This window comes from Labrus bergylta, chromosome 12, assembly GCF_963930695.1.
Source record: "Labrus bergylta chromosome 12, fLabBer1.1, whole genome shotgun sequence".
Taxonomy (NCBI): Eukaryota; Metazoa; Chordata; class Actinopteri; order Labriformes; family Labridae; genus Labrus; species Labrus bergylta.
This window is the reverse complement of record NC_089206.1, coordinates 20,319,419-20,338,479: the sequence shown is the minus strand read 5'-3', so window position 1 is coordinate 20,338,479 and position 19,061 is coordinate 20,319,419. Positions and strand designations below refer to the sequence as shown.

The following is a 19,061-nucleotide window of genomic DNA, read 5'->3' as shown; positions in this document are numbered from 1 at the left end:
TACAGAAAAAAGTTCAGCAGGAACTCCCGACAAGGTATGTTTTATATCTCTTTACTCTCAATCAGCTTCACAGTTAGATCATTAAATGTCGCTCACTTTCAATTTTTCCTTTTGAAGAATCCAGAAGACGACTTGATGTTAAGAGGAAAAAAAGATGAGGTGAGACTAACAGTCGTCCCATTAGCGTGTTACCAGCACTCAGTAAGATCTTTGATAGAGCAGTTTTTCATCAAATACAAAAATACCTTTCAGAGAATAACTTCATCAAATAATTCCAACATGCCTATAGCCTGTTAGACTGATGTCATCAATCACAAGCTTCTTCTTAAAAAGCTGGAGTGTTATTGATTGAGGAGCTATCAAAAAGATCACAGAGTCTCCTTTAATGGAAGCTAATCAGACTATGTGTCTGTGGGATGTGGTGTTCCTCAGGGAAACTGTCTCGGCCCCCTCCTGTTTTCCATCTTTACTAATGATTTACCTCTCGTATTAACAAATGCTAAATTAATTATGTATGCAGATGATAGTACAGTATATACATCAGCAACAACACCTGCTGATTAAACTGTTATCATGAACAAGGAGCTAGATACCACAGGAAGATGGATCCTGGAAAATAAGCTCAGACTGAACACATCCAAAACAAAGAGTTTAGTATTTGGTTCAAATCATTCTCTAAGACGCGAGCCGGAGATTCATCTCTTTATAAATAACAACGATTCAGCAAGTAAAGGAAACTCAACTGTTGGGAATCACAAATTGTCCTGATCAAAACACAAACACACTACCGTCAATAAAATGGGAAGGTCAACAGCTGTAGTAAAATACCTTACTCCTGACTCAACGAAGCTTGCTCTGGGTACTCTAGTTCTTTCACAGCTTGATTATTTCCAGATAATTTGGGGAAATGCCACAAAAAAAGGTGGAAGCAGATTGCAGCTTCCACCTGCATGTCTGGTTTTTCAGTGTCCGTATAACACTAACATCAACATCATGCAAAGTCGTCTCAGCTGGCTGACAGTGAATCACATCTTCACTTCTTCTTGCTACATGGAAACTTGAGCAGTTCAAAACGCCTTTATATCAATACAGTCAGAATTTAGAGTCACATGCATACGCCACCAGACGAGCAACAACGTACAGTCATATAGAGCAATGACAACATGGATGCTTCACCATTGTTCTTGACTAAATGAACAAAAAAAACAATTTTTAAAGCAAACAAAGAAACACCTCGGGGCATCGTATCTGTAAGATATGCAAAGAGGTGTTGGTCGTTTTTCGCTTTTTTTTAACCTTGTTTAAATACCTGTCTGGAGCTCTCGGGTACAGCTAATGGGGATCCTAACAAATAAACAGACTGCAGAGATTTTCAGCTCAATGATCGCTAACTCATTCAGATTAACTTTGTCCATTTCCAAAAAGTTCAAGTTTAAAAGTAACTCTTTTCTCTCCTCAGGGTGTTTCAGAACAGCCCTAAACATGCAGACATTTCTCTGAGCCCTGCAGACTAAATGTTCTCCAGGATCCAGGTATTATTATCCTGCTGGATTCTGGGACATTATCTCTGCCGAATTCAGAAAAACCTCAGTCCAAGCTAACAAAGTTCAAAATGAGGACGAGTTAGAACGGTATCTTAAAGGAAGAATGGCGACACATAAATATATCAGAGATCTAGTATCGCCTGTGTAAATGTGTCTCTGAGTCATGACTGTCTACAATGAGTGAGAAGCTTGAGTCCCGCTGGCTGTGTTGTTGTCAGAGCCGTGTTTACATGGATGGGACGGCCGGCTCCTCCCCTTGTGTGTAAAAGCTGTTTTAGTCAAGAGAGAGAAGAAGAACATACTCACTGATTATTTGGATGTTAGTAAGAGTTTTTAGATCACGCTCATTCTGTATCAGTTTACATGCAATGTGAAGCTACGAGCTAACTAAAGAGAGCTAACATTAGCATGCTAACACGACAATGCAGGACACAGGTGACTGCAGCTCCAGCAAAGGACAATTTTGTCCACCACTCACACAACTCCTTCGTGCAAATGGGAGTGGAGGGGGGCTGGAGGTGTGTCTCTGGAGGAGAGCGGAGGCTTCAGTATGAAGGAGGCGTGGCCTAACAGAAGTTTGTTTTGGTTTCATGCTAGGGTTCAAGGGCGCCATCTACAGGATTAAAAAAAGTCACACATCCTTCTTTTAAGGGGTACTATCCACCATGGAGACTTTTTCTTTCTGCATTCACACCGCCATGGTGCTTTGAGAATATGTACAGAGAAGCAGGAGCTAAAAGGTTCCTCTGAACGGGTTCAAAGAACTAAAATAGTTCATAGTTCCTGCAGTGGAATCATTAAAAAAGTGGGAGGGGTTCCAACAATTCCTAGAACTATGAGAAGTTCCTGCTGTCCAAAAACCCTTAATGTTCTGAACGAGGATGAGTTAGAACGGTATCTTAAGTCGACTGGGTAAAATTTAATAAAAAGCAGACATTGAGTTTTATTAATGCTTTTTTATAAAAACTGTTTGTTTTTTTGTATCTGTTTTAAAGTTTTTATCTCCTTTTCTGCTCGATAAGAACGAACACGTCACCGAGTGTTTCAGCTCAGTTCATGTCCTAAGTTTAAAAAACTGAACTTTGTTCAAAAAGTATAAAACTACAACCAGCTGAACAATTAATTAAACATATGGTAAAACATAAATATAATATGTGGGTAAAAGTATTTCTAAAACTTAAAGAAAGTTTATTTTAAGATTTCATATTTCCTCAGAATCTGATGTTGAGCATCTTCTCTTCATTTACTGTTCAGGACTTCATTTCTCAAAACAACAGAAATATATGAATATAACACTGAAGTTGAGCTGTCTGCCACCTGCTGGTCAGGATGTGGTACTGTAGTTTCAGAGTTTTTGTAGACACTGAATGAAAAGGTAAAACGTGCTCACTTTGTAAATCCTGCAGTAAATTGAAAGACATGATTAAATGTGAGAACAGTCGGTGTGTTTCTCTTTTCTTCCAGATATCTGGTGAATATAAGACATGCAGAAAAACTACATCACTGAATTTAAATATTTCATTTTATATTTAAAAAGTTTTTTAAAGGCAAACTTGTGTTTCAGGTGTCAGAAACTGTTCCTTTAAATATTTTCACTTTGAGTTCTTCTAATGTCGTTTAGTAAAGACAGCTGAAAAACTTTAAAGGTCAATTATTCAAGAGTTCAAAGGGTTAAGTCTGGAAACTCAAAGATCATTTAAATATATTGTATGTAAATATGGACGTTCATGTTTTGTACTGCTTCAATAAAAGCGATGAAATCTTCTCTCTCTGGTCAGTGTTTGTCATGATTTAAAACGAGCCACACAGAGAACAAGAATCTGAAGTCTGAATGTTGATCAGAGTGCAGCTTCCGGTTCATGATGGAGAACAGCAGCAGAGGTGTCAATACTCACACAGGTCACTAGAGGGCGCAAAGCGCTCATACCTCTCTGCCTCTTGGTGTCTACATACAGGTGTGTTAATGTCCTTAAATCACAGGTATGTACCCCAGTATGAAGATCAGGACGGGTGTGAGTCTCTGTCAGTAACTTTAATGTTTAAAGTTACTGACAGCAACTAAATTCTGTTTTTTTTTTTTAAAGATTTATTTTGGGCTTTTCGTGCCTTTAATGCAGAGAGAGGACAGTGGATAGAGTCGGAAACCAGGGAGAGAGAGCGGTGAATGACATGCGGAAAGGGGCCACGGGCCTACCGCTCGAGACGAGAGCGCGTCCTAACCATTGCGCCACCAGCGCTCCCCGAAGTCGAGTATTCTTGAAGCTATTTGTGAGAGATGTTAAAGGACAGTAAGAACTCTGAGGTCAAAGGTCAAAGGCTCAGTTCTGTTGCTGAAGTAAAGCTCTGCGTTTCATACTGAATATATCACCTGGAGGAAGAACTCTGAGAGAGAACTTTAAGAGAGTCACTGGCTGTGTTTGAGTCAGAGAAGATGAACATTTATCTGATTTGATTGATTTTTATAAACACATCAGTTTCAGTTTGTTATCCTGTTTTAGTAAAGCTTCACTTTTATTTCACTTTAAGAAAAATGTTTTTTGTGTCATTATGGTTATAATTATATATCAGGTTAAATGTAATTAGATAGTTTACATCTTTTAGTTTTATTCTGTCTTCTTCTTACAAACCAAACTCGACACTTTCAGGATTTCTCCATCAGTAAAGAAAATATCAATAATTAATAAATTAGAGATCAAAGCTCCTCAAACAGAAACAGACTTTCTTTTTATTCTCACAGTCACCTCGTCATCTTTCTGAAGCTGCACCATGAAGAAACACGACGAGCACGGAACAGTTTATAGACTACATGTGAATCATGTTCTGACAGGAAGCGATGGTTTTGTTCACCCAAGGTCCTTGTGATACCTCAGTGAGTTTGTGGTTCAAACTTGTTTTCTAACACCTAGAAGAAGAAGAAGTTTGAACCTCATGCTGGTCACCTCTGAGTCCAATATGTTACAAGATAAAGATATAAGAGGAACTACAACACATGACCTATTCTTTAAAGACATCCTCATGCTGATTCATGGAAATAAGTCACATGAATCCTCCCACTGTTTAAACTGAGAGTGTTTGGACAGAAACAGGAGGTTCAGCTCTGAAGGAGTCTGAATCTTCTGCAGGGTAAGAGCTCAACTCTGATTTAATACTGTAGGAGCCTTATTGCTTTTCATGTTCTAATTGTGGTTCACTTTGTAATATTTTGGGTTTGTGGACAGTCTTTATATTTAAATGATTTAAATATAAAAGTTTTTTCATTATTTAAAGTAATTTAATAAGTGTTTCAATATTTACATTAAAATGTATAATTTGGATGTAGGAGATGAATTGAAACAGCTTTAAGTTCATTGGATCTGAAAAGGGGAGGAGCTTGTGGAGTTAATTGGGCTTAATTGAGACTAGCAGAGAGAGAAGTCACTCTTTTGACCTCTCCTCACCTCTCTCTCTTTTTCTCTTTCGTTTTTGATCTGTTTTTTCTTTATTTTATCAAAGTAAACACTTCAACTTTGATCGTGTGGGCGCCAAAATGCACCAGACTGTGTTCCTACATATTGTTGCTTAATGTTCATCATTGTTTCGGTCTCAGATCAACATTTTCATTTTTGGTCTGATAACATGATAACTGTTTGTACAGTCTTGGATTTTTAATGTCCCCTGCTTTGACAAAACCATCAATTGAAATTGTCCATATTCGTATCAATATTTAATTCTATTGAGAGGTGATGTTACACCCTGATTGGTGGAAAGGGAAAGGAAGTGATTTAAAGGTCAAAGTTTCTTGCTGTTAAATAACTCTCTGCATGATTACTTTTTTCCTTCTTGTTTCCAGGAGAAGTCATTGTTTTGATCCTTCTTCAATCCTTCTCATCGAGATGACGTCTTCAGCTGATCATCCTGATGTTTGGATGTTCAGTAAATACCCTTGGTTTACACTATCATTGCTGGTAAAATTATTTATTACAGCATGCTCCAATTTATTTTGAAGCTTTATGCTGTAGCGCTATTTATTTATTTATTTAAATTCTTCTATCAACATTTGGTGGAGTGACATCAACTTTGCTATCCCAGTCTATGAATTCACATTGCAAATCATTGGAGCAGGGCAAGAGAGCACATCTCTCACACACACACACACACACACACACACACACACACACACACACACACACACACACACACACACACACACACACACACAGCTCTGTTCTTCCTACAGCTGACTGAATGTGGCTTGTTTTACCAGAGGTGTATTGACAATTTTCTGTGCACACTCGTACAACTTACAAGGATGCACTTAGTAGTCCACAAGGGCTAATACCTTTCAAAATCCCAGAAGATTTCCTTTGGAGAAATGTGCTGCAGATTCAGAAACTCCTGTTAAAGTCCGAAAACAAAAGCAACAATGAAAAAGGGGTTCAAAAGAAAAAAAACATGCTACAAAAAGCCAAAACTATTTGCCTAACAGCAAACAAGCTGTAAATACACGGAATGTATGGAAATACATAAACCTGATTCATGCTTCTTGCAGTCCCATGGCTTCCCGCCGAGCGCGTTGCAATGATTGGCTCGTGGCTACAGGGCCTGGAAGTGCATTATGCCGTTAAATTTTTGGGCGCTCTGACTGCAATCAGTATGAAACGACTCGACGTTCTCAGGGACTGTGCGCACCGACTGCACCGTGCCGACTGCGCTGACAGCAAAAAGCATGATTCAGGTTTTATGGTGAGCAGGCTGGTCACCAAACATCTGGAGAATCCTAAGGCCTACCCCAGACTATTGTCTGTTGATTTTAGTTCAGCGTTTAACACCTTGCAGCCTCACAAACTACTCAGCACGTTAAATCATCTTAGGGTCAATCCATTCGTCATTAAATGGTATCATTCATTTCTCACTAACCGCACCCAGCAAGTCAGAGCTCACAACCATCAGCACTGAATGAGGATTTTAGATTTCTCTCTGTATTCATGTACACTTTGTCTTCAGTGAGAACATTTCTCTTTCTCTTCACAGATTCTCCTGATGAACGTCTTCACAGGTCAAACTCTGACATGTGGTCCATATCAGTATGAGATAAATGATCGATGCTGTCGTGTGTGTCTAGCTGGTAAGCGCCACACAAATGTTAAAGAACATTTAATTGAGTTCAGTCAGGAATACTCTGGTCATAGATTTAACCATTTATTGCCCTAATGGTTTGCACAGTTGTATTTGGCGGTGTTACTTCGACTCTTAGCTCTCAGCAGTATCAGTGCAGCATGCCACAGATCTTCCTGAGAGCTCAATGAAGCTAAATGTGTGGCTAATCTTCAAACTTATTCAGAAGAGGCTTCATGCACCAATAACTCATTTTCTAGGACAAAATGTGGCATGTTTCCTTCATCTCTTCACCCTAATCACAAACATTTGGTTAACTTTTTAACAACAGAAAGAGAAGTATGTTCAAGATCACAATTTAAATGACTTAAAAGTATATATGCAAACTGCAGTCTTACTTGCAGTGTTTTGGCCCTGACACGTTCAGTTTAGACTGTGTGCATTATTTTCCTATGCACAGTTTTTCTTATGAAATAGATACAAAGGTGCTAAAAGTTACACTACACAATATGCTACATTAGTATGTTAAGAAAAATACTAGCAGCCTTTGTGAAAAAAATACCTGATGGTTGGTTTTAACATAAGTCCCGCCTCTGATAGGGCAGACAGCCAATCACAGTTTAGGATTTTTGGGATGGTATCTGGGATGGACTCCTCCAAGAATCGCCACCTTAATGTGGTGGAGGAGTTTAGACGGGCTAATCTAGACTATTAATTGACGCGCTTGCCGGCTTCACTCCTGAGCGTAAGAATTCGAAATAAGACAATCTAATATCTTCTTCGTTTAGGAATATTCATTTCTCATTCCATCGTTGTCTTGATCACTGTCACATGTGAGCTGTTCAAACAATAATCCAGACATGTCCATTTACAATCACTCCTGTTACCTCATAGCGTGGCATACAGCGGTCAAAAAAGTCTAGCAATACCTGACACCCCAGTGATAGTTCCTACCTATATAGAGTTTCACCTTAACCTAAAGGCGACACCTGCTGGAACAATTTGTGTTTGCACCTCACAAACATGGCTCCTACATACCTGCCCCTAATTGTAACGGCATGCAGACATTACAATTCAAACAATAACAAATCAAGGAGCCACCCAATAACACAGAGAGGAGTACATTTTATCACACCAAACACCTGCTCCATACATTACATTGGTTACTTAAATAACCTGCTAATCTGCAGCCTCCTGTAGCATGCAAAGTTTAGTCACAGGTCTCTCAATGACGTTAGACCTTGTCTGCAAACGTACTGAACGTACAAGTCCCTTTTTTGTCACTGAAGACCTCCAAGACGGAAACACGGAAACATGGCTAAACAACGGAGTACCGGACGATGCTATCAAGCTAGCCGGTCGCCACACACACCGAGCAGACAGAATAGCAGAGGACTCCGGTAAGACCAGAGGAGGAGGGCTGTGCATTTATATTAACAAAGCTTGGTGTACAGACTCTGTCATTATTGGGAGACACTGCTCAGCTAACATTGAGTTTCTCATGGTTAAATGTAGACCTTTCTATCAGCCAAGGGAGCTCAGCTCCACTATTGTAACTGCAGCCTACATCCCCCCTGATGCCGATGCTAAAGCTGCTATGAAGGAACTTTACACCGCTATCAGTAAACAACAGACTGCTCACCCGGAGGCTGCATTTATAGTTGCAGGTGATTTTAATCACTCAAACTTAAAGACAGTGCTCCCTAAATTTCACCAGCATGTTTCCTGCAATACAAGAGGAAACAAAACTCTGGACCATGTTTACACAAACATCGCAGGAGCCTACACCACGACCCCCCTCCCCCACCTGGGACAGTCAGACCATCTTTCTTTGTTCCTCATCCCCAAGTACTCCCCACTCATCCAACGTGTGAAGCCATCAGTGACAACGATTAAAGTGTGGCCAGCGGGGACAGACTCTGTACTTCAGGACAAGTTCCATCACACAGACTGGAGTATGTTTGCTTCGCAGGCTACCTTGGGCTCTCACACAGACATTGACACCTACACTTCTTCTGTGCTGGATTATATCAACACCACCATCGACAGTGTTACAACATGGAAGCAGATCACTACGTACCCAAATCAGAAGCCATGGATGAACAAGGAGGTGCGTCTCCTGCTGAAGGCCCGCAACACCGCCTTCAGATCAGATGATGCAATGGCCTACAGCGTATCCAGGGCAAACCTGAGGAGGGGCATCATCAAGGCCAAGCACTGCTACAAGCTGAAGGTTGAGGAACACTTCTCCAACTCCGACCCCAGACGCATGTGGCAGGGCATCCAGGCCATCAGTGACTATAAACCCAGAAACTCCACCCCGATAACCACAGATGTCTCCTTCCTGAACGAGCTAAATCACTTTTATGCACGTTTCGATAGAGATAACAGGGAGACGCAGACCACGACCAGACCTCCTGCAGACAACCAGCCCCTCTCACTCACCTCCACAGACGTCCACGCTGCACTGAGCCGGATCAACGCTCGAAAGGCTGCTGGTCCAGACGGCACCCCCGGGCGCGTGCTTAGGGCATGTGCGGAGCAGCTCACTGGGGTTTTTACAGACATCTTCAACCTGTCCCTCGCCCAAGCAGCTGTGCCAGCATGCTTCAAAGCCACCTCCATTGTCCCAGTGCCGAAACACTCCAGCCCGACAGGCCTGAATGACTACCGCCCTGTGGCACTCACACCCATCATAATGAAGTGCTTTGAGCGACTGGTCCTAGCACACCTGAAAAACTGCCTCCCACCCACACTGGACCCATTCCAGTTTGCCTACCGCAGCAATAGGAGTACAGAGGATGCAGGCTCCACTGTGCTGCACTCTGTGCTCACTCATCTGGACAATAACAACACATACGCACGAATGCTGTTTGTTGATTTTAGCTCAGCATTCAACTCTGTCATCCCCTCCAAGTTAAACACTAAACTCGGAGACCTGGGCTTCAACACCTCCCTCCGTCACTGGATAATGGACTTTCTGACCAACAGACCCCAGTATGTTAGGTCAGGACACACCTGCTCCACCACCATCACACTCAACACAGGCGTACCACAGGGCTGTGTGCTGAGCCCATTCCTCTACTCCCTCTTCACCCATGACTGCAGACCTGTACATGGATCCAACACCATCATCAAGTTTGCGGACGATACAGCGGTGATTGGCCTCATCAGCAACAACGATGACACGGCCTACAGGGAGGAGGTACAGCATCTGGCCGCCTGGTGTGCTGACAACAACCTGCTCCTCAACACCAGCAAGACGAAGGAGATCATCGTGGACTTCAGGAGAGAAAGAGGAAGCACGCACAACCCCATTCACATCAACGGGATGGCTGTTGAACGTGTCTCCAGCTTCAAGTTCCTGGGGACCCACATCACAGAGGACCTCTCCTGGTCCACTAACACCTCCAGTCTGGTTAAGAAGGCTCATCAACGCCTCTTTTTCCTGAGGACACTGAAGAGACACCACCTGTCTTCAGCTGTACTGATGAACTTCTACCGCTGTGTGATCGAGAGCATCCTGACCAGCAGTGTCTCAGTCTGGTACGGAAACTGCTCTGTCGCAGACCGTAAGGCGCTACAGCGGGTGGTAAAAACCGCCCAGCGCATCACAAGGTGTCCACTTCCTGCCATTGAGGATGTCCAAAGAACACGCTGTCTGCGGCGAGCTCATGGCATCCTTAAAGACTCCTCCCACCCTGCCCACAGACTGTTTACCCTCCTGCCCTCCGGCAGGCGCTTCAGAAGCCTCCGGACCAGAACCAGCAGACTGAGGAACAGCTTTTTCCCCAGAGCTGTTTCTCTACTGAACTCTACCCCCCGAACTCTGAACTCTGTCTCTCTCTCTCTCTCTCCCTCTCTCTCTCCGCCCCCTGCTGACCCCCCCCCCCCCCTTTCCCCTGCATATCACCTCACACCCATCATCCCCCCACCACTCCTCCTGGTCACACACACACATCTCTCATCCATCTGTATTATTGTATTATAGTATGTTCATATTATGTCCATATTCTTTATATTATCTGTAAACTAGTATAGCATGCTCACTGCATCTTAATCTGTATATTATTAGTATAGCATGCTCACTGCACCTTAATCTGTATATTATTAGTATAGCATGCTCACTGCACCTTAATCTGTATATTATAATCCTAAAAATACACTTATTTTGTAGCATTACTTATTTATAGCATTTATTTATATTTATTGCATCCCATTAATCCATCCATCCAGATATACCTAATAATTCACTTTTTTTGTCTACATCTGTAAATTTTGTAATTACTGTACATAGCACAGACTCTTGAACTTTCTGCTTATTTGCACTTCTGGTGAGATGCCAAACCTCATTTCGTTACTCTATACTTGTATATGTGTAATGACAATAAAGTTGAATCTCATCTCATCTCATCTAGAAGCTCTCTGTGCAGCACATCAGTTTCCTGCTCTGTATTCAAACTATGTTAAATTGCATCGTCCCTATTAAATAAATAAATTCAAATTTAAATTTAAAAAGCCTTGTGTTCAGAATGTCATTGGCTACAAGAAACGTCAGTCGTCAGCATAGTGGCGTGCAATTGGTCGGGTATAGATTCATCAGAATACAGAATCCTTTCATCTCATTGGCTGTAATAGACTGGGAACTGAATGGAAGGTCCTAATTTGCCAAATGGGGTGCCAATCGAAAGGTTAGAGTTTTGAGTATCCTAATTTTAAAAAATCACTCACAAAAATGAATCATCACAGAAAATACAGCAGGAAATCTGGAACAGCGGTGGACAATTTGAATCAATCTGTAGATCTTTATTTATGTGATGTGTTTGGATTCAATCTTTCTCTAGATTTGGATGGTTGGGACTCATTCTGATGCAGCAGGACCGTTTTTGTTGGAATATTACGATCCAGAGAGTTCAGAAAATCTTCAGATGGTGACTCATAAGACAGAAGAAATGATTTCTTTGTCAGTGGTCTGTAAATAATCCTGATTATGACAGAACAGACTTCCAATAAAAGTGAAATGTGTTTAACTCACCGTGTTCTCTGATGTATTCTCCTGGTTCACAGCGTCTGTGTTTCCTTGCTTCCACACAGTCGTCCTTTCTAGAGTCTGAGCAGTAAAATCCTTCCAGAGGTTCACAAACTGTGTCTGATTTTATCGTACACGACGTCTTCATCTTCAGACCAGAACCTGACGACACAAACACAGAGGTTATTTATGAACTACTGTACTTCTGCTCTACTAAAGAACAGTTTGGTGTAAGGAAATAACAAGTACTCAGATGATCATCTCTGTGTTTGAGACTCAAACTCAAACTAACTGAAGGTTAGAAAGCTGGTTTTACAGTGATGACTGTTTAGTAACATGTTCTGATCTTTATTTAGTTTGATAATAATGTCAGAGATCTACCTTCATCACAGCTTTTACAGTCGTAGCACTGTGTACGGGAAGTCAGATGGTCCATAAAGGTTCCATTAGTGCAGTGCTTACAGAGAGTATTTCTGAAGTCTGTGCAGTCTTTATAAACCCAACCTCCTGTTTGAAACAACAACAAGACATTTTTTATTATTTTTTCTTTTCTGTTGTTTGAACAATCAGAAGAGACAGAGTTGCCTTTTTTCCATATGGACGCTTCAACAACATGAAACTTCTCCTTCAGTAACTTATGTCAGTGCAGAGAGAGAGAGAGAGAGAGAGAGAGATTTGATTTTTAAACAGACCTTTATTTATCAGTCTTCTTCTGTTCAACAATAATATGCATTCCTAAAATTCACAGATGACATTCACAAAATAAACAGATGTCACATCAGCACATGTCCATGAACTAACTGATCGTGCTCTACAGAGCACAGCACACTGTCATGAGTCCACACTGACTGGAAAGTCTCCAGGTCCTGATTTGCTCTGTAGAAGCTGAAGTCCACAAACAACCTGGATTTTAACATTTGTACAAACAACAGCTTCACATCAACAACATCGTCTGGCTCCTCCACCTTCCTCCTCCTACTCACGTACACGGCCATCTTAGCCTGACCAAGAACCAAGTTTATCAGCTGACATTTGTGTTTGTGTTGTCGAGTGTATTTAAAACCACAAATAAAAAAGTTTCATTCCCCAAAAACACTCCCAAATATTTAAAACCTCCTGACTTCCAAAAGAGGCCTCCAGGCAGACTGAGCCGACCCCTCAGCTTCTCTCCCACCATCAGTGCTTCACTTTTCAGCCAGTTCACTTTGGCAGAAGATATCGACCCAAACAAAATCACAGTTTCTTTTAAAACATCGATATCTCTCTGCTGGTTGACAAAAACAATGACGTCATCAGCATACGCTGACAATTTAAAACTGACTTCAGAGGCAGGAAAACGAACACCAGAGAGACCTGACCTCAGTCTGTGAAGCAGGGGCTCGATGGCTAAGGAATATAACATTCCAGATAATGAGCAGCCCTGCCTCAGCCCCCTCTGTACACTAAAAGGAGCACTCAGGCCTCCGTTGATCTTTAGCACACTCGCAATGTCACGGTACAAAACCTGGATCTTAGCTAAGAAACATGGGTTGAACCCAAAGGCGGTTAGAGTCCACCATAGATACTGGTGTTCAACCCGATCAAAAGCCTTTTCCTGGTCTAGTGAAATCAGACCAGTGTCTACAGCCAATGAACCAGAGACTTCCAAAACATGCCGAATGAGAGTGATGTTATCACTGATGAGCCTGCCGGGCACACAGTAGGTCTGGTCTGTGTGGATGATCGACCCCATCACCTGCCTTAGTCTGGATGCCAGGACCTTAGACAGGATTTTGTAGTCTGTGCAAAGTAATGACACTGGTCTCCAGTTTTTTAGATCCTGAAGGTCGCCTTTCTTTGGCAGCAGAGTGATGACTGCTCTCCTGCAGCTCAGAGGCAGACGACCCCTCTCCAAACTGTCTCTTAAAACCTCCAGGAGATCCTCTCCCAGCACACTCCAAAACACTTTATAAAAGTCAACAGGAAGGCCATCAATACCTGGAGCTTTTTCATTCTGCAGACTCATAGCAGCAGAGTAGAGTTCAGACAGAGACAGCTGGGCCTCAAGCTCTGTGTTGTTTTCAGCGCTGACTTGAGGAAGACCAGTGTAGAAGGACTCACACACCTCTGGATGATCAACAAACTCACTCGTGTACAGATCCTTATAAAAACCAGCTGCATGTTTTCTGATCCCAGCAGAATCTGAGATCGATTGTCCACTGTTTGATCGTACAGAGTGAAAGATCTTCTTCTGTCCACTTTTCTTCTCCAGACCAAAAAAGAACTGAGACGGAGCATCCATCTGGGTGACATCCAGGAACCGAGACCTGACCAGAGCCCCCTGTGCTTTAACGCCCAGCAGGTTGGCTAAAGCCGACTTTTTAGATTTTAGGGAAGCTAAATGTCCCTGATTTCCTGTGGCATCAACTAAACCCTGTAGTTCTACCACTTCAATCTCTAGATCTCTCAAAGATCTGCTAATGTCCCTGGTGACATTGCGAGTGTACTGCTGACACAACTGTTTAATCTGACTTTTTCCAAAGTCCCACCACTGTTGAATGGTTTTAAAATCAGACTTAAGCTGTCTGTGAGTGACCCAAAAGTACTCCAGTGCAGACTTAAAAGCTTTATCGTGCAGCAGTGTGGTGTTAAAATGCCAATACGCACTTTGAAGTCTGACATTCTTAATAAAAACAGAACAATAAATGAGACAGTGATCAGTGAAGCCTACAGGAACAATAAGACACTCTTTAAAAACATTCATATTGTGTTTAAAACAATAAAAGCGATCTAACCTGGCCAGAGATAAAACATTGTCTTTAGAGTGACTCCATGTGTACTGTCTGTGTGTGTGGTGTAAACTCCTCCACACATCCAGCAGCTCGTGTGTTTCTAAAAACTGTCTGAGTCTGTGTGAGGAGGCGCTGTGAGGCTCTTGGTGGTTTCTATCTAAACCTGGGTTTGCTGTACAGTTAAAATCCCCCCCCAAGAATAAATACTCCCCTGTATTGCACTTTTTAACAGTGTCACACAAAATACTCAACACACCCAACCTGTCCACAGCGTGACATGGGACATACACATTAATCAGAGTCATTTTTACATTTTCATACTGCACTCTAATTTTCAATAAACAGCCTTCAATGACCTCCTCTACTTCACACGAAGCAGGCAGAAAGCCTCTAGAAAAAATAAAGCCAACTCCTCCACTACAGGTGGACTTATGGCTGAGGATCACCTCCCCAGGCCACTCCTTCCTGACACTCGTTCTCAGAGTCACTGTGTGACTCCTGAAACATTAAAATATCTAACTTTTTGAACTCCATTAGTTGAAATAGTGCAGCTCTTTTTGCATCATCTCTCGCTCCATTTAAATTTAAGGTGCCGATTTTAAATTCACACATTGAGAGATAGGAGTTTAATAAAGAAACAAGATAAAAACACAACAAGAGGAAAGAGATGAGACACAGTCTAAACATCATCATCGCTGATTTGTGCTTTCGCTTTCCCGATCAGTTTTTTGAGACGAAAGATCTCTTGACCGGTGAGGCCGTCGTCCCCAAAAGCACCGGAGCTCCTAGTTAAAGGCCGAGCTGAACTTAAAAAACACTTCAGGTCTGGAAAGAAATCCTCTAAATTGAGCAGCCTGAGGCCCTTGGTGTCCTGTAGAAACTTTTTAATGTGAGCTGAGGTGTAAGTGACTGGACCTTCTTCTTGTGTGGACATGAGCTCACTGTCACTCTCTGCTCTTCCTGCTCCTGTCTTTCTGTCCTTCTTCAACTGCTTTAGTACTGTCCTGAAAGCTTTCACTCTTCCTTTTCTGAGAAATCTTTAATGACTCTTCATCAGACATATCCTCATCTTCAACATAATCAACACACACACTATTATTACTTTCCTGACTTACCTCCTGACTTTCACTGATCAAACTTTTTTCTTTCTCACTTGAATCACATTCAGTTATCTCCTTTTCTTTGTCTCCCTGTTTACTGTTCTTTACCTGGCCCTCATCACTGACAACTGACAGCTCTTCTACATCAGACACTTTACTTTTCTGAGGCCCAGCAGCAGCTCTGTCTGAAAGAACTCCGCTAGGACCCGCTACAGCGGCCTCAGCTCCGCCGAGCACCGCGACAGCTCCGCTGAGCTCCGCGGCGGCAGCATCGACCGGTACCACGTCTGCAGCCGCAGCCGGCTCGGGGGTCAAAGCAGACAGCAGACAGCAGACAGCAGACAGCCCGGGGGTCACAGCAAACGGCCCGGGGGTCACAGCAGACGGCCAGGGGGTCGCAGCAGCCGCCGTGACCTCAGCAGCCGGTGCTGCCTGAGCATTTCCCCGCACATGAACATTTTTTTCCGGGCATGAGCGGATTAAATGTCCCTCTGCACCACACCCAAAGCACTTCATGGTCGCTGATGTTGCGAACACCATGTAATTAAAACCATCGACTTTGAAATTAAAAGACAAATTAAGATCATCTGAATTGTTTTTCATGACCATGAAAACTTGTCTTCTGTGACAAACAACGTGTTTGAGCAGGGGGGACTTGCATCCCAGAGACACCATCTTAACCTGGGACACTACCTGCCCATACCTGCACAGCTCTTTAACTAACATTTCATTTTTAATGAACGGGGGGGCGTTAGAGATGGTGACTCTTTTAGCCGGGTTGATCAGGGGGAGAACAGAGGTGAAAGTGTCTTTAATTATTACACCTTGTTCGACCACATCGTTCACTTTAGCCGTGCTATCTAAAAAAATAACAATGGCCCCGTTCATGCGGGAGGCAGACCTCACGCTGCCGGAACCCACCACCTCTCCAACCGCTAAACTAGCCTCCTCCACCGAGCAGCTGACAGCTGTCAGCTTCTCAAAGTCCAGCTCCATGTCTACGACGGGCATGCTGCCCAGCCGAGCTGGTAGACAAACAACTAAACAACAACAAACTACTAAACACTAACTATGTTAACCAAAGAAAGAAAAATAACACACAAATATTCAACAGTTTGACACTCACAATGAAGCACGAGAGAGAGAGAGAGAGAGAGAGAGAGAGAGAGAGAGAGCGAGAGAGAGAGAGAGAGACTGCTTGTCAACTGACAGCCCAGTAGGTCTGAAAAACTTTAAAACACAGCTGAGTCCAAAATATGCAAATTTTGCAACGACAGTAGGAAACCTCCCTCAGGGGGCCCCACCCGACAGCGCTTTCAAGTGTAAATGCATTGTTCCAGTGAAATCTTAAACTTGCCAATAAAGTCACCAAAGGAAAATGAAGAAGAATAATCTGTCTGGGTGAGAAAAGGAGGAACAAGAAGACGGTAAGTGGAACAGAGGACGATAATATATAATGAATATGTTTAAAGGTAACTGTAAAGGTAAATCATCTTTAAATGTATATGTTGAAAATAATACAAATAAAACGGCTTTTGCATGTTTTTAGTTAGTGTCAGTTTGTTTAAAATAGGGACAGTGCACATTAATGAACATAAAGGTGATGATGTTCTTTAATGTGCTCCCTTTGAACGATAAAACGTTTTGATCGTCTGAGGGGAATCTCACAGTGGCTCTGGTGGCTCTAGTTGAGGAGTCATTAATAGCTTTCTGTTTGATGTAATCATTTAGTGGAGGTTGAGCCTGCCCATGTAGGACTTTATACATCAAACAGGCAATTTAAAATGTTTGGAAGTTGTCAAAGCTTACTAGCCTGTATTTTCGGAGGAGTAACATCCTTCTAAAATACGAGCTACAATTCTACAATTCACTTATCAGACGCTTTTATCCAAAGCGATGTACATCAGAGAGTAAGTACAACACAAGCAAGGATTTAGAAAAAAGGGAACAATGTCAGTAAGAGCAAACGATCAGCTTTGAGTCCGATTGGACACACAGGTGCTGACAGGAAGTGACCAGAGGTGCTGACAGGAAGTGACCAGAGGCGCTGACAGGAAGTGACCAGAGGAGCTGACAGGAAGTGACCAGAGGCAAAGCACAACATTGACGGCAGTTCTTGAGAGCTCTAATCAGTATAGAAACCATCTTATAAGTCGTCGTTATCAAACAAAAACCATCATCATCATCAATGATATGGAGACCATCATCATTAAGTTAGTAAGTATTCATGAAAGAGCTGGGTCTTTAGCTTTTTCTTAAAGGTGCAGAGGGACTCTGCAGATCGAATGGAGTTTGGATGTTCACTCCACCACCGGAGGGCGACAGAGGAGAAGAGTCTAGTCAGAGACTTAGGACCCTGTTGTGAAGGTTGGATCAGACACGTTTCATTGGCTGAGCGTAGTGGGCGGGAGGGAGTGTAGACCTGGATGAGAGAGTTCAAGTAAGGAGGAGACGTTTTTGTGTCTGTTTTGTAAGCGAGCAGCAGAGTTTTAAATTTGATGCGAGCAGTAACTGGGAGCCAGTGTAAGGAGATGAACAGCGGAGTGACATGTGCTCTTTTAGGAAGGTTGAAGACCAGTCGTGCTGCTGCATTTTGTATCATCTGCAGAGGTTTGATAGTGCATGTAGGAAGACCTGCCAGTAGAGAGTTACAATAGTCGATGGGTGATATCACAAGAGCCTGTACCAGGAGCTGTGTAGCGTGTTCTGACAGGTAAGGTCTGATCTTCCTGATGTTGTACAAGCTATCATGCTTTGTGATACGAAAAGGTTTCTTGTCTATTATTTTCAGAGCTTTTCCATACAGAGACTCAACATGTTTCATTGTTGTTGATCCTGTAAGTGACCAACTGCTCATGCAGTAGTCAATGTGCTGTGCAGAATGCCATTGGCCCGGGTGGTACCATCGCCTCTAAGGTGGCTGCGAGACTAGGTTCTTTGTTGTCCATCTGCTGGGTTTTATGCCGTCGGCTCGTAACCACTGGTGGGACCGCTGCTGCTACGGTTTGCATGTTCTCCTCGTGCATGTGTGGGTTCTCTCCGGGTACTCCGTCTTCCTCCCACAGTCCAAAGACATGCTGGTTAGGTTAACTGCTGACTCTAAATTGTCCGTAGGTGTGAATGTGAGTGTGGCTGGTTGTCTGACTCTATATGTCAGCCCTGTGAATGGCTGGTGACCAGTGCAGGGTGTCACTTTCTCTGTAGACAGCAAAAGGCAGGTGCTGGAGTCCCTGTTTTAGTCTTTGTGTGCAAGTGCCTTATTAATATGCAAAAAAGGCAAACTACTCAGAAACAGTGACATAAGATTAGAATGTTAATCTAACCTGATAAACTTTAATTAAAGATTCTTTAACATTCATGAGGATCTTACCAGGTTGACACACATGACAGCATCCACCAGGTGTCTCATAACTGTATGGACCACATGTCTGAGTTTGACCTGTAGAGACGTTCATCAGGAGAATCTGTGAAGAGAAAGAGAAATGTTCTCACTGAAGACAAAGTGTACATGAATACAGAGAGA

General features: G+C 42.6%; 3 protein-coding genes across 4 annotated transcripts in view; 1 reads left to right on the top strand and 2 right to left on the bottom strand.

Moving 5' to 3' along the window:
- LOC109981508 (tumor necrosis factor receptor superfamily member 5) overlaps nt 1-3,309 on the top strand; it is a 51,110-nt gene extending 47,801 nt beyond the window's left edge. Inside the window, exons 7-9 of the mRNA XM_065960983.1 lie at nt 6-34; nt 118-159; nt 1,460-3,309. Of these exons, the coding sequence (XP_065817055.1) occupies nt 6-34; nt 118-159; nt 1,460-1,480 (92 nt within the window). The 3' untranslated portion in view covers nt 1,481-3,309. The remainder of the gene's footprint in view (nt 1-5; nt 35-117; nt 160-1,459) is intronic.
- Nucleotides 1-19,061, bottom strand: part of LOC109978220 (tumor necrosis factor receptor superfamily member 14) — a 164,018-nt gene that overhangs the window by 106,239 nt on the left and 38,718 nt on the right. The gene's annotated exons all lie outside the window — the stretch shown is intronic.
- LOC110004385 (tumor necrosis factor receptor superfamily member 5-like) overlaps nt 1-19,061 on the bottom strand; it is a 92,757-nt gene that overhangs the window by 62,254 nt on the left and 11,442 nt on the right. The window lies entirely within an intron of this gene.